At 47.7% G+C, this 22,740-nt stretch overlaps 1 protein-coding gene across 1 annotated transcript; it reads right to left on the bottom strand.

The window, feature by feature from the left end:
• Window positions 1-7,605: 7,605 nt before the first annotated feature.
• Window positions 7,606-22,740, bottom strand: LOC310830165 (sulfotransferase 1B1-like). The gene is made up of 8 exons (XM_083709849.1): window positions 22,564-22,740; window positions 19,540-19,731; window positions 17,165-17,290; window positions 12,789-12,886; window positions 12,507-12,633; window positions 10,620-10,714; window positions 9,900-10,080; window positions 7,606-7,799 (listed from the first exon to the last, which is right to left on the bottom strand). The coding sequence occupies exons 2-8, from the start codon at window positions 19,685-19,687 to the stop codon at window positions 7,687-7,689; spliced, it is 888 nt and encodes a 295-aa protein (XP_083565975.1). The 5' UTR covers window positions 19,688-19,731; window positions 22,564-22,740; the 3' UTR covers window positions 7,606-7,686.

Below are 22,740 nucleotides of genomic sequence, written 5' to 3'. Positions count from 1 at the left end.
TTGGTCCAGTATACCTGAAGGAGCGTCTCCACCCCCATCGTTCTGCCCTGACACTGAGGTCCAGTGCCAAGGGCCTTCTGGCGGTTCCCTCGCTGCGAGAAGCCAAGTTACAGGGAACCAGGCAGAGGGCCTTCTCGGTAGTGGCACCTGCCGTGTGGAACGCCCTCCCACCAGATGTCAAGGCAGTAAACAACTATTGTACTTTTAAAAGGCACCTGAAGTTTTTAGGGAAGTTTTTAATGTCTGGCGCTGTACAGTGGTACCTCAGGTTACATACACTTCAGGTTACAGACTCCGCTAACTCAGAAATAGTACCTCAGGTTAAGAACTTTGCTTCAGGATGAGAACAGAAATCGTGCTCCGGCGGCATGGCAGCAGCAGGAGGCCCCATTAGCTAAAGTGGTGCTTCAGGTTAAGAACAGTTTCAGGTTAAGAACAGAACGAATTAAGTACTTAACCTGAGGTACCACTGTATTGTTTTTGATATTTGGTTGGAAGCTGCCCAGAGTGGCTGGGGAGACCCAGTCAGATGGGCGGGGTATAAATAATAAATTGCTGTTGTTGTTGTTGTTGTTGTTGTTGTTGTTGTTGTGTCAAACAAGGACCTGCGGGAAACCAGGGTTCAAATTCCCCCTTGGCCATGACTCTCACTTGGGTGGCCTTGGGTGTCAATGGCTGCCACTCGGCCTAACCTACCTCACAGGGTCGTTTTCAGCATAAGATGGAGAGGAGGAGGAGAACGTTCAGCTCCTTTGGAGACAAAGGTGGGGTGTAAACTGAATAAATGTATAATCGGGAATACCGGCGAGACAATTATTTGTATGGTTTTAATAGATTTTCTACAGTAAATGTGGGTTTGCTATATAAAACCTATGAAAACCGTACAAGTTGAGGAATTTATGCAGGGGTTCGGTTCTGGGGATCGTGCCTAGGCCCAAAATCGTGTAGTCAAACACATGGGGTGCAATAGCAGGTGGGATTGTCAAAGTGTTTTTTCCCCCTGGGTGCCCACCTCATTTATTTATTTATTGGTTGGTTGGTTTTGTTTGTTTGCCCATCCATCCGTCCATCCAATTGAATATTGATGATTTTCAATACTATACTACAGCATAAATTAGTAGAAATCTGCAGAGAATTAACTCATAACTGAGAAATGCCTGTACTCTGTGAAGGGAAACATACTAAATTCTGCAGCAATCAAACTCACACAAAATATATTCACCCAGATCAGCACAATATACTCAAATATGACTAAAATTCCTCTGGAACGTGTCCAGAGGAGGGCAACCAAAATGGTCAAAGGCCTGGAAACGATGCCTTATGAGGAACGGCTAAGGGAGCTGGGCATGTTTAGCCTGGAGAAGAGGAGGTTAAGGGGTGATATGATAGCCATGTTCAAATATATAAAAGGATGTCACTGTTCAGTTTCTGTTAATTGATTCTCATGAAAACTTACAGATTCTGGCTTCACACAATTAACTCAAGGCAGTGTCAATTTACTCTTGGCAGAAAGCCAAGGTTGCTTGACCTAGAAACTACTTACTCTGATTGGTTAACGACCAGCACTCAACTCTGTTATCTAGGAATGCTAGCACAGTTTGTGTTAGGTGGGTGTGTTAGAAGAAGAAGTGCTGTGTATGGTTAAGAGAGAGAGAGAGAAAGAAAGGATTTATTTTGCTTTGTTTTGTATGCAGAAACTCTGCTGGTTTTATTTTTCCTTTTAATAAATCCTGTAAATAGTTATTCTGAGTCTAGCTGACTAGTCATTTCCACCTCAACTAGCTTCTTCGCTGTGCAGGAAAACTCTGCTACGTTTGGGCTAAAGCCATTAGAGCTATGCCTGACACTTCAAAGTTCCAAGAGGTTATGGGTATTGTGCTGCCAGCCTGAGTTGTGGTGGTGTCAGCATCAACGGTGTTGGTTCCAGTAGTTCCAGAAGTTGTTGTTCCTGTTGGTGCAGCAGATGGACACTGGCTGGTTCCTGACTGCTGTGAACTGGTAACGCAGTGGACACAAGGACAACAGCTGCAGCGTGCTTGTGCTGGGTGCTGTGGTTCCTGTTTTCTCTCTCGGTGGTCGTGAGTAGCTGGTTCCGGGTTCCAGGGACATCGCTCTCAAGATGGCCTCACAACCAGTTCAGATGGCTTTTGAGCGTCTGAATGACTCCAATTACTTGCTGTGGTCGGAACGCATGCAGGCAGTGCTGCAGAGGAATCGTCTCTGGCAAGTGGTGAGTAAGTTTCCTGTGAAGCCTGATGATGAAGACCTCGATAAAGACCAAAGAGCAAGGGCCACAATTGTCTTGGGGCTGGAAGATTCCCAGTTGCCGTATGTGAGGGGAATCAAGACAGCTAGAGGTGTGTGGCAAGCACTTAAAGAACTCCATGTGCGTGAGACAGCGGTTTCCAAGCTGTTCATTCGCAAGGCAGTGTACAAGGCAATGTTACAGCCTGGGGTTACAATGCAGGAACACCTACACAGTTTACAGTTAAAGTTTGCTGCGCTACAGGAAAGAGACTGTGTGTTAGACCAGCAGGAGAAGGTGGCTATTATTTTGAGTTCTCTCCCGGAAAGCTGGGATAATTTAGTTTTGTCTCTAGAAGGCATACAGGAGCATGATTTATCAGTCAGTTACGTTACTGGGCGTTTGATTGAAGAATGGCAGAAGAGGCAAGAAAGGTCGTTTGCTGCAGAGGCTTCTACAGGCGGGCGGTTTGGAAGCAGTTCTCATGCCGTGCCAGAGGTGAAGCAAAAGCAGCGTACCGGTGAGGAGTCAGCGTTTGCTGTTAGGCGCTGTTTTCGATGTGGGTCTTCAGCACATCTAAAACGACAATGTCCAGAGTTGGTCAAGTCTCAGTGGCCGGTGCAGGAGCAGAGACGAGATCAGCAGCAGCAGCAGCGGAAAAAGAAATTCTTCAAACGAAAACAGTCGGCTCAGCTGATGACCGCCGAGGTCAAGATTGCTGATGAGAAACAAGCTGTCTGGGTGGTCGATTCGGGAGCGTCTCTGCACATCGTAAATTCAGATGAATTGTTTGTTTCCAAGAACTCAGCACAGCGCAGCCAGGTGGCTCTAGCAGACGGAAGTACTTCCGAAGTGATTTCGGGGGGTGCAGTTTTTGTTCCTTGTCTTCGTGAATGCCTGCAAAATGTACTTTGTGTGCCTTCATTAAGGAGCAATTTGATGTCTGTAGATTGTTTGCTAAAAGCTGGGTTTAAAGTGTATTTTGAAGGAGACAGTTGCATTATTAAAAAGGCTGGTGAGATTTTAGGCACTGCTAAGTCAGAGGGAGGCTTGTTTTGGCTTAAAGCAGGATCTCAGGTTGCAGCAGTAGTCAGTAAATCTCAGCCTGCAGTGAATAACAAAGCTATACATGACAACTGTGTGCACTTATTGCATAGGAAAATGGGGCATGCTGGCTGGAAAAGTGTACTAAAAATGTCTGAATTGGCTGATGGGGGTAATTTAAAGAGTTGTAACAAGTACCTTGATTGTAATGTTTGTAAAAAGGTTAAAACCCACAGAGTCTCTTACCCCAGAAGTGACAGAGTTAGTGAGTCACCGCTACAGCTGGTTCACATGGACGTAATTGGTCCATTTCCTGTAAGCAGGGGTGGATCGCGTTTTTCATTAACAATTGTAGATGACGCCACGCGTTACTCTTGGGTTTTTCCCATGAAGAATAAGGGTGATGTGTTCACTAAGTTTAAAGGCTGGGTGGCATCTGTGGAAAGATTTCTGTCCCTTAAACTCAGAAGGATTCAGATGGACGGAGGTGGTGAATTTATGTCAAATGCTTTTAGAGATTGGTTACAAAAGCATGGCATTGGGCATAGAAAAACGAATGCTTTTTCCCCAGAGGAGAATGGCGTTGCAGAACGAAAACACAGATCTTTACAAAATATGATGTTTGCCATGCTTGATGATGCTGATTTGCCCATGTCTTATTGGGGGGAGAGCATGCTCACCGCGTGTTATCTCCAAAATAGGCTCTTTCATCAAACAATAGGTACAACTCCGTACTTTAAATTGTTTCAGAAAAAACCAAAAATTGACCATTTGCTTGTGTTTGGGTCAAAAGCCTGGGTATTAATTCCAAAACAAATGAGAAAGAAGGGAGATCCTAAGACCAAACAGTGTTTGTGGGCTACCAGGAGCTGGGAAAAGGTTTCCGCTTTGCTGAAGGGACAAATGGCATTGTGATCTCCAGGAATGCCAGTTTTTGTGAACATAGTGGCTGGGAGAGACTACATGCCAATACTGAGGTTTGGTTTGAATCTTCCCAGGAGCTTCATGACTCTGAAGGTAAACATAGAGAATCAGAGTCTGAGGAGGAGGAAAGTTCAGATAAGAGCTCTCAAGAAAGTGGAATTAGCCAGAGACCAGTTGCTAAGCAACAAAAGAGAGGTCGTAGTTCTGAGGAGGAAAGTGGGTCAGAAGAAAAATTTTCTCCCAGAAGGTCTAAAAGACAAAACAAAGGAGTGCCTCCGGTGCGTTTTTCTCCAGATACTGCAAATGTGTTTAGTGTAATTGCAGAGCCCAAGAGTTTTCAGGAAGTGTTAAAGTTACCAAAAGAGGAGGCAGAGCTCTGGAAACAGGCAATGGAGGAAGAGATGTCCTCTCTGAATGAGCACAAGGTCTTTACACCAGTAGCAGCGCCTGAGCGGGCAAAGATTGTAGGCTGCAGGTGGGTGTACAAACTTAAACCTCTGGTGACAGGAAAGTACAAATACAAAGCTCGTTTAGTGGCTCAAGGATACTCTCAGAGGCCTGGAAAAGATTATGACGAGACTTTTTCCCCTACTGCTAAGGGGGACAGTGTAAGGCTGATTCTAACGCTTGGAGCAAAGAGAAAACTCCTGTTAAACCATTTTGATATCCAGACTGCATATTTACATGCATCAATATCAGAAGACCTGTACCTAGCCGAACCGCCTGGTTATGAGACAGGTTCCAATAGAGTGTTGAAATTAAACAAAGCTCTATATGGTCTCAAACAGGCTGCAAGATCTTGGAACAAATGTTTCCATGAGGCCTTAGTGTCATTTGGTTTCAAGCAGAGTACAGCTGACAATTGTGTTTATGTACGTGGTACAGGAAGTGATCAAGAGTTTTGTCTGATTTATGTAGATGATGTATTGTATGCTTGCAAAACAGATAAACAAACTAAAAGGTTTGCCAAGCAATTGTCCAGTAAGTTCAAAATGAAGGACTTAGGCCCGGTTAGGACATATCTAGGGTTGGAAGTGTGCTGGGCCCAAGATGGCAGCTGCCTAATTAGTCAGCAGAACAAAGTTAAACAACTACTGACTACATACAGGATGCAGGATTGCAAAGGGGCAGTGGTGCCTATGGATCCAGGTTTCATAAAAACACTTCATATAGATGAGAGTCCTGAATTTGAACATCCTGATATATATCATTCTGTAATTGGAAGTTTATTGTATCTAGCACAGTGGTCCAGACCTGATATTAGCTATGCAGTAGGCATATTGAGTAGATTGGTCTCAAAACCCACACTAAATGCCTGGAAAGGGGTAAAACAAGTTCTGAGATACCTCAAACAGACAATTGGCTATATGTTACAATTAAATTCTTCAGAGGATGAAATGTTGAGTTGCTTCTGTGATAGTGACTGGGGAAATTTGCCAGATAGAAAATTTGTCACAGGACTAGTCATAATGGTCGGTGGAGCTCTAATCAGCTGGCGGTCACGCAAGCAAGACGTTGTAAGTGTGTCATCAACGGAATCCGAGTACGCCGCATTGAGTGAATTGTGCAACGAGGTGATTTATTTCAAGCATTTGTTAGCAGATTTAAATGTAAATTGTGGAGAATCAATACAAGTTTACATTGATAATCAGGCTTGTATAACCTTAAGTAAAACAGAGGGTTTCAAATCACGTTCCAAACATATCTCTGTAAAATACCAAAATGTACGTTGCTGTGTACAAGACAATATAATCACATGTACTTATGTACCAAGTGAAGAAAATGTAGCAGATGTATTAACTAAAACAATGGCAAAGATAAAGAACAAGCAAATGTGCAAGGGTTTAGGTTTGCTGGAAAAACAATCTCCTACATAGGTGTTATTTGATGTTAATTGTCCAGCAGAATCTGTGAGGGGGTGTTCAGTTTCTGTTAATTGATTCTCATGAAAACTTACAGATTCTGGCTTCACACAATTAACTCAAGGCAGTGTCAATTTACTCTTGGCAGAAAGCCAAGGTCTGCTTGACCTAGAAACTACTTACTCTGATTGGTTAACGACCAGCACTCAACTCTGTTATCTGGGAATGCTAGCACAGTTTGTGTTAGGTGGGTGTGTTAGGAGAAGAAGTGCTGTGTATGGTTAAGAGAGAGAGAGAAAGAAAGGATTTATTTTGCTTTGTTTTGTATGCAGAAACTCTGCTGGTTTTATTTTTCCTTTTAATAAATCCTGTAAGCGGACACGGAGCAATGGTTCTAAACTACAAGAAAGAAGATTCCACCTAAACATTACGAAGAACTTCCTGACAGTAAGAGCTGTTTGACAGTGGAATTTGCTGCCAAGGAGTGTGGTGGAGTCTCCGTCTTTGGAGGTCTTTAAGCAGAGGCTTGACAACCATATGTCAGGAGTGCTCTGATGGTGTTTCCTGCTTGGCAAGGGGTTGGACTCGATGGCCCTTGTGGTCTCTTCCAACTCTATGATTCTATGATTCTATGATTAAAAGCCGCCAGATACGTCTGTTTTATCCTTAACTTTTTAATAATCACATTTTGTGAATAATACGTGATGGGGGGGCATTTGGAAGTTACTGGCATAGCTCAATTGGTTAGAGCGTGGTGCTGATAATGCCTAGGTAGGAGGTTTGATCCCCATATGGGACAACAGCATATTCCTGCCTTCCAGGGGGTTGGACTGGATGATCGTCAGGGTCCCTTCCAACTCTGCGATTGTATGATTCTTTCCCTATTTAAAAAATGTAAAGTAGCATGTCACTGAAAGGAGAGAGGAAGGGCCCGCTTCACCATTTACCTTCTTGCCAATTGTCTATTCAATATTGTTGTCCCAAGCTGCTATTGGGACTCAGATGGCGCTGTGGGTTAAACCACAGAGCCTAGGACTTGCTGATCAGAAGGTCGGCAGTTCGAATCCCAGTGATGGGGTGAGCTCCCGTTGCTTGGTCCCTGCTCCTGCCAACCTAGCAGTTCGAAAGCACGTCAAAGTGCAAGTAGATAAATAGGTACCGCTCCGGCGGGAAGGCAAACGGCGCTTTCCGTGCGCTGCTCTGGTTTGCCAGAAGCGGCTTAGTCATGCTGTACGTCAGCTCCCACAGCCAATAAAGCGAGATGAGCACCGCAACCCCAGAGTCGGTCACGACTGGACCTAATGGTCAGGGGTCCCTTTACCTTTACCTAAGCTGCTCTTAGAAGCAGAATTGTGGAAGAAAACAAGAAATGAGGTATAGGAGAGGTTTATTGATACATGATCAGAGTCTCTCTCCCTCTGTGTGGGGGGGGGGGGGAGAGATTGCTTGTGCAAATCATGAGATCTAGCCCCTGAATACTTTCCCAGAGACTACATACACATTTTTTCAAACGTGTATCCCACAACCATCTAGGTCAGCGGCTTCCTTCTTCTCTTTAATTGTCTACTGAATGATAGGTGGGTTTGGAATGAAAGCACAGAACACGGGGCTTCAGATCTCCATTCGGAATCGCAGCGTTGTGTCCGCCATTTTCCTCTTATAATCTTCATCAAATACCTCATTCTGAGCCACTGTAAAGTGATTCTTCCAGTCTCCAGCGATCCCTAGAAGAAAGAAGAATACGAATCAGATGTTCACGAGCTCTCTGGAAGATTAAGCCATTTAAAAAAGGGTGGACAGTTGAGAGCTCTCGGTGGTAGATTAATCAACTGACGTTTTAATCAGCACAGATAGGTTTTATTTGGTAAAAGCCAGTTTTAGTCAGGCTGGGAGGTAATGGGCCACCTGTTTACTTTAGCTAAGATAGTTCAATAGGTACAACATGAGATTCTTAATCTTGGAGTTGTGGGTTCAAACCTGAATCCCTGAATTGCGGGGGGTTATACTAGAATCAGGGGTCAGCAAACTTTTTCAGCAGGGGGCCGGACTACTGTCCCTCAGACCTTGGGGGGGCTGGACTAGATTTTCTTTGGAGGGGGGGGAATGAATGAATTCCTATGCACCACAAATAACCCAGAGATGCATTTTAAATAAAAAGACACATTCTTTGTTGTTGTTGTTGTTTAGTCATTTAGTCGTGTCCGACTCTTCGTGACCCCCTGGACCAGAGCATGCCAGGCACTCCTGTCTTCCACTGCCTCCTGCAGTTTGGTCAAACTCATGCTGGTAGCTTTGAGAACACTATCCAACCATCTCGTCCTCTGTTGTCCCCTTCTCCTTGTGCCCTCCATCTTTCCCAACATCAGGGTCTTTTCCAGGGAGTCTTCTCATGAGGTGGTCAGTTTCAGGATCTATCCTTCCAGCGAGCACTCAGGGCTGATTTCCTTCAGAATTGATAGGTTTGATCTTCTTGCAGCCCATAGGACTCTCAAGAGTCTCCTCCAGCTCCATAATCCCTGCCGAGAAAACTCCATGGACAAGGACATATTCTACTCATGTAAAAACACGCTGATTCCTGGACCGTCCATGGGCTGGATTTAGAAGGCGATTGGGCCGGATCCGGCCCCCAGGCCTTAATTTGCCTACCCATGGACTAGATGACCCACATGAAGCATGCTGGTAGCACTGTGGGTTAAACCACAGAGCCTAGGACTTGCTGATCAGAAGGTCGGCGGTTCGAATCCCCGTGACGGGGTGAGCTCCCGTTGCTCAGTCCCAGCTCCGGCCAACCTAGCAGTTCAAAAGCATGTCAAGTGCAAGTAGATAAATAGGTACCGCTCTGGCGGGAAGGTAAATGGCATTTCCGTGCACTGCTCTGGTTCGCCAGAAGTGGCTTAGTCATGCTGGCCACATGACCCGGAAGCTGTCTACGGACAAACACTGGCTCCCTTGGCCTATAGAGCGAGATGAGCACCGCAACCCCTGAGTCGGCCATGACTGGACCTAATGGTCAGGGGTCCCTTTACCTTTAACTATAGAGCAGAGGTCTACCATTGGATATTAGCCAATCCAATACCATTGGATATTAGCTATGCCCTACCCCCACAGTTCCAGTGGAAGCAGGTGGCTCTGCGGGTTATACCACAGAGCCTAGGCCTTGCCGATCAGAAGGTTGGCGGTTTGAATCCCCATGATGGGTTGAGCTCCCGTTGCTCGGTCCCTGCTTCTCCCAACCTAGCAGTTTGAAAGAACATCAAAGTGCAAGTAGATAAATAGATACCACTCCGGTGGGAAGATAAATGGCGTTTCCGTGCGCTGCTCTGGTTCGCCAGAAGCAGCTTAGTCATGCTGGCCACATGACCCAGAAGCTGTACGCCGGTTCCCTCGGCCAATAAAGCGAGATGAGCACCGCAACCCCAGAATCGTCCAAGACTGGACCTAATGGTCAGGGGTCCCTTTACCTTTTTACTCCCACAGTTAGAGGCAGCATGCTTCTGAATACCAGTTGCTGGAAATCTCAGAAGCGGGGAGTGCTGTTGTCCTCAGGTCCTGCACTCCGGTTTCTTGAAGTCACCTGGCTGGCCACTGCAAGAACAGGATGCTGGGCCTATGGCCTAATCCAGCAGAACTCTTTTTCTGTATTTATGGCTTTTCCTTCTAGTACCAATATTGAGGTTTTGGTATTATTCAGATTTATTGTTCCGTTGAATTGGGGTGGTTAATTAATCAATAATAATAATAAAAACCGAAGTCAGTTACTGATCTGTTCATGATCCTAAATCTTTACGGAATGGTGGTCAGAGAGGACGGTGCAAGTCTTTTACCTTTGCGCATAAATGGGGAGATGCTGTGGTCCATAACGGCAGCTGGAGCCATCCTATAGTTTGTGGCAGGATTGTCCTTCATCAGTTCAAAGGATGTGTTGTAGGCAATCTTATCCACTACCGAATCTTCCAGGTTCTTACCCAAGAAATGTACCACTTTCTTTATCTCGCGCTTTGGGTCCTATGGGAAACGGTGTTGAAATAGATCAGCATTTTGATGGTTCTTGGGTATTCGATGAAGCAATTGTGCTTCGAATTCAGCAAGCTTTGCTGAATACAGTGGTACCTCGAGTTAAGTACTTAATTCATTCCAGAGGTCCGTTCTTAACCTGAAACTGTTCTTAACCTGAAGCACCACTTTAGCTAATGGGACCTCCTGCTGCCGCTGCACCACCAGAGCACGATTTCTGTTCTCATCCTGAAGCAAAGTTCTTAACCTGAAGCACTATTTCTGGGTTAGCAGAGTCTGTAACCTGAACCGTATCTAACCTGAAGCATATGTAACCCAAGGTACCACTGTATATAAAACTCCACACAGGATAAAATGAAGGACAGCCGTTATCTTTTTGCTGGACCCGTGGCCCAAGTCAGGAAGGCAATTCTTAAGATTTTGCACATTTTTAAAAACAAAAATTATACCCCATATAATCCCCTGCAAGATTTGCTTCTTCCAATATGTCACATAAAATAACCTCAGGGGCTTATCCTGTTGGCTCTTACCTCTTTCATGTCTTCATAAAACAGGTATAGGATGGGGTGGTCATTCCTCTTATCCCACCAGCTTTTCACATGGTCATACCAGGATCCAAAAGCCACTAAATTTTGAGAAAGAGCAGAGAAGTGGGGAAATAATAGATGGTTTTTATATATTAAAAAAAAAAACCTAACAAGTTGAATCTTGTAATATGATACAAGGGCCTATTGGCTAAATTGTAAACTGAGAGGTCCCCAGACCTAATCCTGTCTCAGTTACATATTTGCTAGGGGGCTTTAAGCAAGCCACACTTTTCTCAGCTTCAACTCCCCATCTGCAAAATAGAGGAAATGATGCTGGCCCACCTCCCTTAGTTGTTGTAAAGATCACTGAAAAAAACGCGCACAAGGCATTTTGAACACTCAAAAGGGGTTGCAAAAATGCCAAGTGTTGTTTTTATTCTCACAATGATCTCAGCTTGTGGTAGCAGTAGTTTTCGACTAGCCACTGCTGTCTTATTCATTCGTTTGTTCGCTTCATAAAACTTGCACGCTGCTTCCTTCTGTTTCCACTGGCTGACTCAGGGTTGTGCAGCCTCTGATATTACTCCAGATCAGCTATTGGCACAACAGCATGAGAATAGATTGGCCAGGGGTGAGTTAGGCCAGGGGTTCTTAGCATGTGGCCCATGGACCCTGTGAGCTTCAGGGGGGTCTGTGCACCGGACACAAAAGGAAAAAAGTTTGCCAGGGCAATAAAATTAAGTGCATGCAAAACTTTGTGTGTATGTATTTATAATTGCATTTTTTTCTGAAGAGATGTGGTCTGTAGTTTTCATCAGATTCTCAAAGGGGCCTGTTACCCCACTCCAAGGGTTAAGTATCACTGGTTGATTTCAGTCCACCATCCTGTGTGTGGCCAGTTCCATCTATGGCAGCTTTACTTAAATCTTAAAGAAAACCAAGGCTAAAATGGTTGTGAGATCAGAACCTAATTCCACTGACGTTCCCTGTGCATTTCTGCATGAAGATGGTGAATCAACATAGATCTGTAATCCACAGGTGCTGGATCTAATCCCTGTAGTCTTAACATCTGGATGATGATGATAAGTATAATATAAACCACATATTCTTGAGCTTTGGCACACACAGAGTTTTATCCTGGCTTTGTAGCTTAAATGCCTGGAGTGTCCCACCACTTAGGTCATTCTTTGAGGTGCTGATGAGAGCACTTTACTGGCTAGCTATTAACCAAGAAACTGGTTTGAACAGCATCTTCTAGTACAGGGGTCAGCAAGGTTTACCTCGCCTGGGCCGGTTCACTCCAGCAGAGATCCCTCTGTGGGCCAGATCACACGCGCACGTAAGTGCGCACCCGCGATTTCCGGTGTCTGCTTCTGCACATACGCAATTTTCGGCGCCGTGGAAGCGAGTCCCCATGCTGCACTGCGCCGGTTTAGCACACTGGGCAGGGACTTGCCGAGCAGGTAGCTCAGTTTGGGGGCAGCTTGGGGGCGGTTAAATGACCCCCACGGGCTGCTTGTGGCCCATGGGCCTTAGGTTGCCTACCCCTGTTCTAGCAGATCAGAGGTTCCCAAACATTTTTCAAAGAGGGCCAGATTTGATGAAGTAAACATGCGTGAGGGCCGACCAAAGTTGTTGAGCTTTTTTTAAGGATTTTTTGACCCCAAGAAATAAACTGCCACAGGGGCCAGATAAAACCAGCCAAGGGGTCGGATTCGGCCCCCAAAACAGACTTTGGGCATGCCTGTACTAGATTATCAAGCTCACTGGATGCAGGATCAATCACAGACTGAACTGACCCTCCGCCCCAAACCCATAACAATACTTTATGTTTCCTGGGAAAGTGAAAAGTTTAGCTACATACAGTCGTGAATGGATGGGCAGACTTGCCTCTTCCAGCCATGAATTTCTCCAGGTAGTTTTCCCAGGGACCTGGGTCTGGGTGCAACTTGTTCATCATGTCAAAGTGGTAAAAGGAAACAGCGACATCCTTTGCGTTGCGAGCCACGTAGATCATCTTCATAGAAGGAAAGCACGGGGGGGGGGGAACACACACAATCCAAATTGTACTGGTAGTTTTTGACACTAGGTACGTCTAAACCAGTGGATTTTTATTTATTTATTTATTTATTTATTTGCAAAACTTTGAACCTAGCTGCCTTATAGGATTACCTTGCAGCCATTTTCCCAGAAGGACTTGGGAAGGAGGTCAATTGGGAGGTGGGTCTTCACCAGGCGAGGAGATGGCATCTGAGTTAATTGTTCTGTGCCTGGTGAGCAAAAGAGTGTTACTAGGTAATATGGTTGAACAGTTGACCTGGGGTATGAAGGACAGTTCACTGTTCCTGTCTGCCATCATTACCTAGCTGTGGGCAGAAGAGGGTACTGTGGTGAGATCTGTGACCTGCGGGCCAAGGAAACTTCATTGCACCAGTAGGCTAAAGCAACTCAGGCAAAGCATGGATCGCTAGAAAAAGCTTTCAGTATGGTAGTTGCGGGAAACCTTTTGTGATGGCCTGGGATTCAGACTCAGAGGCTGAACCTGAAGAATCCCAGCCTGCACAGGATTCCCCGCCTCCAGAACCAGCTGAACCAGGGCTGGGGCTTGAGCATGAAGGGTCCTCACCTGTGCTGGATCCTCAGGTGCAGGCACCAGCTGAGTCTGCTCTGGCCCCTGAGGTGATGGAGGACCCATTGCCTGCAGGTGCTCCACTCTCAGCCCCGTCAGGGGAAGCTGAGGTTGCCTCTGGGTCCGGTAACCCTCCAGCCTCTCCTGAGCTGCAGAGGCTCAGGGCAGAGAGGCGGAGGGAACTAAGTTCCCGCAGGAGGAGTGCTCACCTCCAGGCCAGGGGAGGCAAGTCACCTGTGGACCAGGGCCGCCCTATGCCTCTGGGCAGTTAAAAGCCAGCCAGCCCCAGTCCCAGGTTGAGGGAGCAACGTTGTTGGTAGCCTGTTCCTGCCTGACCCTGTCCTGATCTTCTGCCAGAGTTCCTGACCCCACCTGACTCCCTGCCTTGGACCCTGCTACAGCTTTGACGGACAGCCTCCATACCGCACCATCGACCTTGAACTAGACTCGGACCTTGCCTCTCGGTTAGCCCCCAGGACCGGCGAACCTTTACCCCATGCTCACCAATGTTACAGAATCATATAATTGTGGAGTGGGAGACCCCAAGGATCATCTGGTCCAACCCCTTGCGATGCTGGAATATTCAGCTGCCCCATACAGGGACTGAACCTGCAACCTTGACATTACAGTCATACCTCATGTTACGTTTGCTTCATGATACATTTTTTCAGGTTGTGTGCTGCGGCGACCCGGAAGTACCGGAAAGGGTTACTTCTGGGTTCCGCCGCTCGCGCATGCGCAGAAGCGCTAAATCGTTCTTCGTGCATGCGCACAAGGGCCAAATCACGCTGGGCACCTGAGCAGATACGGTGCTTCAGATTGCGGGCTTTTCTTTTTGTGAACAGGCCAGTGGAATGGATCCTGTTCACAACCAGAGGTACCAATGTATCAGCACCATGCTATAAACAACAGAGCTATCCACTTGCTGAACTATGACTCTTATCAGCCCAGCAAAGCATGGACAACCGCCTGGCACGATGTGGTTCAGCAATATCTCATCTGGAGGGGCACAGATTCCCCACCCCTGTTCAATGACCTGAGAAACAAGGGAGCGTATTGTTACTTACAACCACACACACCCCATTCTCCGCGGAGGTTCCAGGCATTTACCCAGGGTTCAGTTTCCTTGGAATGAGGCACAGCGGAGACAGTGGTGTCTTTATGATGTATGGTTTATTTATAGATATATACAACCTGAGCCTAGGATGGGACGGGGGGCTTCCAGCTTTAGACTCCGGGAGGATCCTATCTCTCCCATGGCTGCCACATAGGATTGAATCTGTCAGCCCCCATTGCACTGTGACCCACTTAACTCCAGCTTGCAAACTGCTTCCCCAAACACAACTATTTCCCCTCTTCCTTACTCCGGCCTACTGCAATTCTGACACTCCCTCTCCCAACTCTGTATAGTCTTTTGCAAACTACCCAGAGTCCGGGGTGAGACCCCCACCCTCTGCGTTCCTTGATGGGCCATCACCCTGCCCACTGCGCTCTCTTAATGGTCCATCTCTTAAAGGCAATTACTTCACAAGGAAGCCTGCCTGGTTTGTTTTTTTTAACATGGATATACTTTAACATGGGACGTGGGTGGTGCTGTGGGACGCGGGTGGCGCTGTGTGCTAGATCACAGAGCCTAGGACTTGCCAATCAGAAGGTCGGCGGTTCAAATCCCTGCGACGGGGTGAGCTCCCATTCCTCGGTCCCTGCTCCTGCCAACCTAGCAGTTTGAAAGCATGTCAAAGTGCAAGTAGATAAGTAGGTACCGCTCCGGCGGGAAGGTAAACAGTGTTTCCGTGCACTGCTCTGGTTCTCCAGAAGCAGCTTAGTCATGCTGGCCACATGACCCGGAAGCTGTATGCCGGCTCCCTCGGCCAGTAAAGCGAGATGAGCGCCGCAACCCCAGAGTCGGTCACGACTGGACCTAATGGTCAGGGGCCCCTTTACCTTATACTTTAACATGCTAAATTCAATGCCTGGTGCCCCAGAATTAGAAGGAAGTGGTCCAGGCACCCCACAAATTTATAACACTATTCTTCCCCTCTATGGGAAATATTCCCAATAGCCATATTAGAAGACTGGGGTTTTTTTAGTTTTCACTGTGGTGGGGTTCCTGTTTCTAGTCATCCTCAGCGAGAGAGATGCTGGCAGACAGCATGATTTTGAGAGATGCTTTGGATTTGGGATGGCAGGTCCTTTGGGGTGGTTCAGTGTATGTATTTAAGACTGATAAGTCATTTATTTTTGGCTGGCATGCTACTCAACAATTTGTCAGTGTGCACGCCTGCCCTCAACACCAGAGGTCGTTTTCCTCTGCTTCTGGTATATGAGTCTCCCCCATCTCTTCTTTCACTGTCTACAGCAGGAGTAGGCAAAGTAAGGCCTGAGGGCCGGATCCGGCCCAATCGCTTACTATATCTGGCCCACAGACGGTCCGGGAATCAGAGTGTTTTTACATGAGTAGAATGTCTGCTTTTATTTAAAATGCATCTCTGGGTTTTTTTGAGGGGCATAGGAATTCGTTCATTTTCCCCCCCTCCCAAATATAGTCCAGGCCCCCCCCCAGGTCTGAGGGACAGTGGACTGGCACCCTGCTGAAAAAGTTTGCTGACCCCTGATCTACAGCAGGCATAGGCAAACTCAGCCCTCCAGATGTTTTGAGACTACAATTCCCATCATCCCTGACCACTGGTCCTGTTAGCTAGGGATGATGGGAGTTGTAGTCCCAAAACATCTGGAGAGCCAAGTTTGCCTATGCCTTGTCTACAGGCTTTTCCTGCAGATCCACTTAAGGATGGTCCAAGAGGTAGGATAAGACTTCTTTGACCTGGGTCCAATCCAGCACATACTTCTCCTGATCTCCACTGCTAGTGATCACAGTGCTAGGCTGTTGTTTGAAGTGAGGTGATCTGTCATCTGACTCATTTTCAGGCAGATGTAGTCGAGGCTCCATTTGCACTATGCAGTTAAACCAGTATCACATCACCAAAGAGTCATGGCTTCCCCCAAGGCATCATGGGAAATGTAGTTTGTTAAGGGTGCTGCTGAGAGTTCTTAGGAGGCCCCGTTCCCCTTCACAGTGCTACAATTCCCAAAGAAGAGGTGTAGGCTGTTAAACCACTCTGAGAATTGTAGCTCTCTGGGCAGGAAACGGGCCTCCTAAGAGCTGTCAGCACCCTTAACAAACTATAGTTCCCACAATGCTTGAGGAAGCCATGACTGCTTAAAGGGGTGGCACTGTGGGTTAAACCACAGAGCCTAGGACTTGCCAATCAGAAGGTCGGCAGTTCGAATCCCCAAAACGGGGTGAGCTCGCGTTGCTCGGTCCCTGCTCCTGCCCACCTAGCAGTTCGAAAACATGTCAAAGTGCAAGTAGATAAATAGGTACCACTCTGGCGGGAAGGTAAACGGCGTTTCCGTGTGCTGCTCTGGTTCGCGAGAAGCGGCTTAGTCATGGTGGCCACATGACCCGGAAGCTGTACGCCGGCTCCCTCGGCCAATAAAGCGAGATGAGCGCCGCAACCCGAGAGTCAGCCACGACTGGACCTAATGGTCAGGGGTCCCTTTACCTTTTTGTGGCCTATGCATCCTAGTTTTCCCCCCTGCACCTGCTCCCACTTCTCTTTTTTTCTCCCAGTTTGGGTGCCGGATGTTATGAAGAGGGAAAACCACCCTCTGAAAATTACGTGTGATCTAAACATATAAAATAGTCTCACTCACCTGCCAGAAATGCAGGTTTCTTTTATGCTCCCTTTCCTCAAGGCAGGGAAGAGGAGCTTTGATCCTTCGCCAGAGATCAAAAAAAGATAGGAAAGCAGGAATCCAGAAGAAACTGCTTATTCCTCCACCCACTTTAATTTTTACCTGTTCACCTGGGATCTCTGAAAGTCAAGTTCTCTTGGTAACTCGCACGCAAGTTTACCTGCTGGCATCTTTCCTGGGGCAGCAAATTCCAGCATGGGCACTTTATTGAAAATTGCCCGTTTGCTTTTGTCAAGGTCGCCATCGTTCCTAATCAAGTCCACAATTTCACTCATCCATGTGGTGCCTGGAAACAAACAAACATACAGAAACGAAAAGTAAGACAGGGAATTTTCTCAGAAGTCCAAATGGGTTGATACACCTGCTGAAACATCACCAGCCAATGCCTTATGATCAATAGGGGTGTCCTAAGGGACGCGGGAAGGGACGCAGGTGGCGCTGTGGGTTAAAGCCTCAGTGCCTAGGACTTGCTGATCGAAAGGTCGGCGGTTCGAATCCCTGCGGCGGGGTGCGCTCCCGCTGCTCGGTCCCAGCGCCTGCCAACCTAGCAGTTTGAAAGCACCTCCGGGTGCAAGTAGATAAATAGGGACCGCTTACCAGCGGGAAGGTAAACGGCGTTTCCGTGTGCAGCTGTGGCTCGCCAGATGCAGCTTTGTCACGCTGGCCACGTGACCCGGAAGTGTCTCCGGACAGCGCTGGCCCCTGGCCTCTTAAGTGAGATGGGCGCACAACCCCAGAGTCTGTCAAGACTGGCCCGTACGGGTAGGGGTACCTTTACCTTTACCTAAGGGACGCGGGTGGCACTGTGGATTAAACCACAGAGCCTAGGACTTGCCGATCAGAAGGTCGGCGGTTCAAATCCCCACGACGGGGTGAGCCCCCGTTGCTCAGTCCCTGCTCCTGCCAACCTAGCAGTTTGAAAGCACGTCAAAGTGCAAGTAGATAAATAGGTACCGCTCCGGCAGGAAGGTAAACGGCGTTTCCATGCGCTGCTCTGGTTCACCAGGAGTGGCTTAGTCATGCTGGCCACATGACCCGGAAGCTGTACGCCGGCTCCCTTGGCCAATAAAGAGAGATGAGCGCGCAACCCCAGAGTCGGTCACAACTGGACCTAATGTAAAGGGGTCCCTTTACATTTTATGCAGCCAGTAGGTTGTAGGGTGTGTTTTGTGGAACCCTCAAAAAGCTCCTAATAATTAAAATCTATTGACACGCATAGGTTACAGCCGTGTAGCTCAACCCCGTATGTGCTTACTAGGGTACAAGTCTCACTGTTTTCTTGTAGAGCTTACTCAGCCATACATAGACTCTCTATAGCAGGCATAGGCAAACTCTGGCCCTCCAGATGTTTGGGACTACAATTCCCATCATCCCTAGCTAACAGGACCAGTGGTCAGGGATGATGGGAATTGTAGTCCCAAACACCTGGAGGGCCAGAGTTTGCCTATGCCTGCTCTATAGGGTATGCTCTTCTTCAGGCATTCCCTAAATGTGTAAACACATGGGGGCGGGGCAGTGGGGACAAAATGGCAACTTGACGTCTTCTTGTACAAGATGGAAGCCCCCTTACAGGTGAGCCTACACATTTCAGAAGCTGCCCTCCTAGCTCAGAGGGCAACGATGGCAGCAAATGGGTGCAGGGGTGCCAAGTTGAATAAAATATTGGGGTGGGGCCCAAGAAAGACCCGTCCTGCAGAATCAGTCACATGACGCAGTGCGCACGCACCATTTGAATGGCAATGCCCATCAACTTTGGTAGAGCTTGGCCCCCTCAAATATTTTATTTGGGAGGGGCTGAAAACCCCTTGGCCCCTAGGATTTGGGCTTTGTGATGTTAAAATATAATAATAATTTATTATTTATACCCCTCCCATCTGGCTGGGTCCCCCCAGCCACTCTGGGCAGCTTCCAACAAAACACTAAAATACAATAACCTATTAAACATTAAAATCTTCCTTAAACAGGGCTGCCTTTAGATGTCTTCTAAAAGTTTGGTAGTTATTTTTCTTTTTGACATCTGGTGGGAGGGCATTCCACAGGGCGGGTGCCACTACCGAGAAGGCCCTCTGCCTGGTTCCCTGTAACTTGGCTTCTCGCAGCGAGGGAACCGCCAGAAGGCCCTCAGCGCTGGACCTCAGTGTCTGAACAGACCGATGGAGGTGGAGACGCTCCTTCAAGTATACTGGACCGAGGCTGTTCTGGTGTTTATAAATAATAGTGTGTCCGTGTAATAATATTAGAGTAATCAGGGCAAGTTAATAGGTGGGGTAAGTGTGTAGGAAAGTGGGATACAGGGCAGGGCCTTCTCGGTGGCTGCTCCCAGACTCTGGAACTCCCTCCCTGAAGAAACTAGCCTGGCTCCCTCCTTGCTGTCCTTCCGGCGGCAGGTGAAGACTTCCTTGTTCCAACAGGCTTCTGGGAACTGACTGCCACCGTTAGAGACACCGAGATGGGCCGCACCAGACAGCGAATTTTGGGCAGTCATCAAAAGGCAGCAGATTGTCAACGCGGTCCTGTTCCCCACGCAACGCTCACCAGATTTGGGGTACGTGGATATCACAATATCATCCGGCCTGCTCTGGAAACGGTCGATCCTGTCCCAGTCAAAGGAGAACGCGCAGACCATGGGGATGCCACGGACCATCTGCCAGTCTTTCCGAAGATAAGAATCTGGGCTGCCCATCTCTCAGGCAGTGCAGTCAAAATAAGAGAAGACGAGAGGACCACCTGCAAGACACTTTGCCGAATAAAATGCAGGAGGGGGGAGAAGTGGAGCTACGGCTGAATTTTGGTGGTCAAAGTCCCCAAATTATCATCCAGAGAGGGACAGGTGATGGGGCCAGTGGCAAACAGACCCAATGCCACCACTTAGGCCACTGTGGCCATGCTCTGCCCCTACCCCTCCGGAGTTTATTTTGGCCATTTATTTTCATTTTAAAGGTGTTATAGTACGGGAGCGAAAGGGACGTGGGTGGCGCTGTGGCTTAAACCACAGAGCCTAGGACTTGCCGATCAGAAGGTCGGCGGTTCGCATCCCCGCAACGGGGTGAGCTCCCGTTGCTCGGTCCCTGCTCCTGCCAACCTAGAAGTTCGAAAGCACGTCAAAAGTGCAAGTAGAGAAATAGGTACCGCTCAGTCGGGAAGGCAAACGGCGTTTCCGTGCGCTGCTCTGGTTCGCCAGAAGCGGCTTAGTCATGCTGGCCACATGACCCGGAAGCTGTACGCCGGCTCCCTCGGCCTATAGAGCAAGATGAGCGCGCAACCCCAGAGTCGGCCACGACCGAACCTAATGGTCAGGGGTCCCTTTACCTTTACTTAGTACAGGAGCAGCTGGCCAGGCATATGGTTACTGCTACTCATTTATTCGCACCAAGAGCCAGGTGTGGAGCCGAAAATGTTGGCTTTACCACCCAAAGCCTGCTTTCTTTTGCCAATGCAGAACAGGGAGTGAATATCAAGGCTTTGGGAGAATCATCTTATAGGATCAAAGGTGTTGGTAAGGGTGGGGTTGATTGGGAGGAAAGGTGCTCATGGGCCCAATTTGAACTCCTGGCCAGGGGTTCGCCAATGAAGGTCTAGACTGAAGTTTGCTGTGAAAACCTTGTGTAACACTGGACTTAACCGAAGCAGTAATGCGTAGAGGTTCTCTCATCTATATACTGCTTTGATTGGCAGAACTGGCAGTCCTACAAGCGACATATAATATCCATTCTGCATTTTTAAGAACCCGGTCGTTTAGTTTGGCAGCACGTGAACTTTGGAACTCCCTGCCTATTGAGATTGAGCAGGTGCATTCACAGTTCTCTTCTTGGCACCTGCTAAAAACATCCTTGTTTAAACAAGCCTGCCCAGATGCTTAGAAAGTTGAGGTAATTTTAATCTGTTTTAGTAATGTTTTGTATGTTTTAAAGTAGGGTTGTAAATGTTTCTCAGTATCACTGTTTTCTCTTTTTGTCAACCACTTTGAGGGTGTGTGGTTTGTTTTTTTACAAGCAAGAGGTGTATAAAAAGGTAAAGGTAAAGGACCCCTGACAGTTAGGTCCAGTCGCAGACGACTCTGGGGTTGCGGAGCTCATCTCGCTTTACTGGCCGAGGGAACTGGTGTTTGTCTGCAGACAGTTTTTCCGGGTCATGTGGCCAGCATGACTAAGCCACTTCTGGCAAACCAAAGCAGTGCACGGAAACGCCGTTTACCTTCCCACCAGAGTGGTACCTATTTATCTACTTGCACTTTGATGTGCTTTCGAACTGCTAGGTTGGCAGGAGCAGGGACCGAGCAACGGGAGCTCACCCCGTCGCGGGGGTTCGAACCGCTGGCCTTCTGATCGGCAAGCCCAAGAGGCTCAGTGGTTTAGACCACAGCGCCACCCACGTCCCTTTAAGAGGTGTGTATAAACCTTATTAAATAAATAAATAAATTTAAAAGATTTTAAGAACACATGTTAAGCATATTACATACTAAATAACTAACAGTAAAACTATATAATATTGATTTAAACACATACAGCATTATAAATCAGTCAGATATAAGATTTTCACAGAACAGCAACCGCTGTTCCAGCAAAAACTCAGCCTCTGCACATGGCAGAGAGCATAAACTTCAAGCGAGAGACAGCTCAAGAGAGAGTGAAGCAGTCAAAAAGAGGAAGTGAGTTTTTCAAAGATTTACGGACAAAAATATCATCTCATCAGAACCAACTCGAGAGCAGCCCCACCTCCCCGTCCACATGCAGACGCTATCTTTGAGCAGCAGCAGATCATTGCCAAAGCTTCTGCCTTCACAACCACGCCAGGAGGCAGGGCCGGCCCAAGACATTTTGACGCCTGAGGCAAGCCACAAAACAGTGTCCCTCCCTGGCAGGGATGATGGGCAAATGAAGGTGTATACCAGGGACAAGGTGGGGAATCAGATCAACCATAGCAGATGGCTGAAGTGGGAATCAAAGGCCCGCTTCAAATCATGTCAGACCCCAGGAGACTCCAGGGAGCAGTTTCTGGGCTGGGGCGAGACCACCTCCTATTTGCCAAGAGGCTGCTGTAGAGACAACATCTGGAGCGGGGTGCCAAGGAGGTGGCAGAACCAGCCTCCAAGACGCACATGGATTGGTGGCGCTAACAGGTGATGCACTCCTTCGAGGCTAGGTCTGCTGCCCCGTGGGTCCTGCCGCCTGAGGCGGTCGCCTCACCTTGCCTGATGGTGGGGACTGGCCCTGCCAGGAGGATCTGAACAATCAGTCAGCCAAAATTGCACCCCTGAATATTTCAAGTCACTCCTCGCTAAAGAGTAGCCGAAAAATGTCCACCTCACATTAGAAGTTCAGGCACCTCATTCCTCTTTGCTTTTGCAGCTTCCAAAGGCAAACTTTCCTCCCAAACTTTTAACAACAATTCCAAATTGAAGCGTTGTCTTTCCCCCTTCCTGCTCTGCTCCGCTCCGCCCTGTTTCAACAAGTTCCCAAACTTGGAGCCCTGATCGACTTTTGGAGAAAAACAGGCACTTGTTTTCTGAAAAGCTGCGGCGTTATTTCGACGGACAAAAGGGGGAAAACGGAGGCTTACCTTTCCTCATAGACCGATGGTACTGCTTTAGTGGGCGAAAGACAGCGAGTTGCCCAGGAGGTGGTGTGATTTTTTCACAGGGAAGGGATTAGGGAGGCTTTCTTCACAAACAAAAGAAAATAAAACCCTCGGGAACAAGGCCAAGGAAACCAAAGGTCTCAGTTGCCCAAGCAGAGT

Source organism: Podarcis gaigeae, assembly GCF_964106915.1.
Source record: "Podarcis gaigeae genome assembly, chromosome: 13".
In the NCBI taxonomy this organism is placed as follows: domain Eukaryota; kingdom Metazoa; phylum Chordata; class Lepidosauria; order Squamata; family Lacertidae; genus Podarcis; species Podarcis gaigeae.
Note: the sequence above shows the minus strand (reverse complement) of the source record. Positions and strands in the feature narration are given on the sequence as shown.

Bases quoted from the DNA above. Each gene is read 5' to 3' on its own strand.
- LOC310830165 (XM_083709849.1), bottom strand. From the start codon at position 19,687: ATGGGCAGCCCAGATTCTTATCTTCGGAAAGACTGGCAGATGGTCCGT. The intron at 17,291-19,539 runs GTGAGCGTTGCG...GTTTGTTTCCAG, and splicing joins ATCCACGTACCCCAAATCTG to GCACCACATGGATGAGTGAA. The intron at 10,081-10,619 runs GTAAGAGCCAAC...CGTTTCCCATAG, and splicing joins TTTATGAAGACATGAAAGAG to GACCCAAAGCGCGAGATAAA.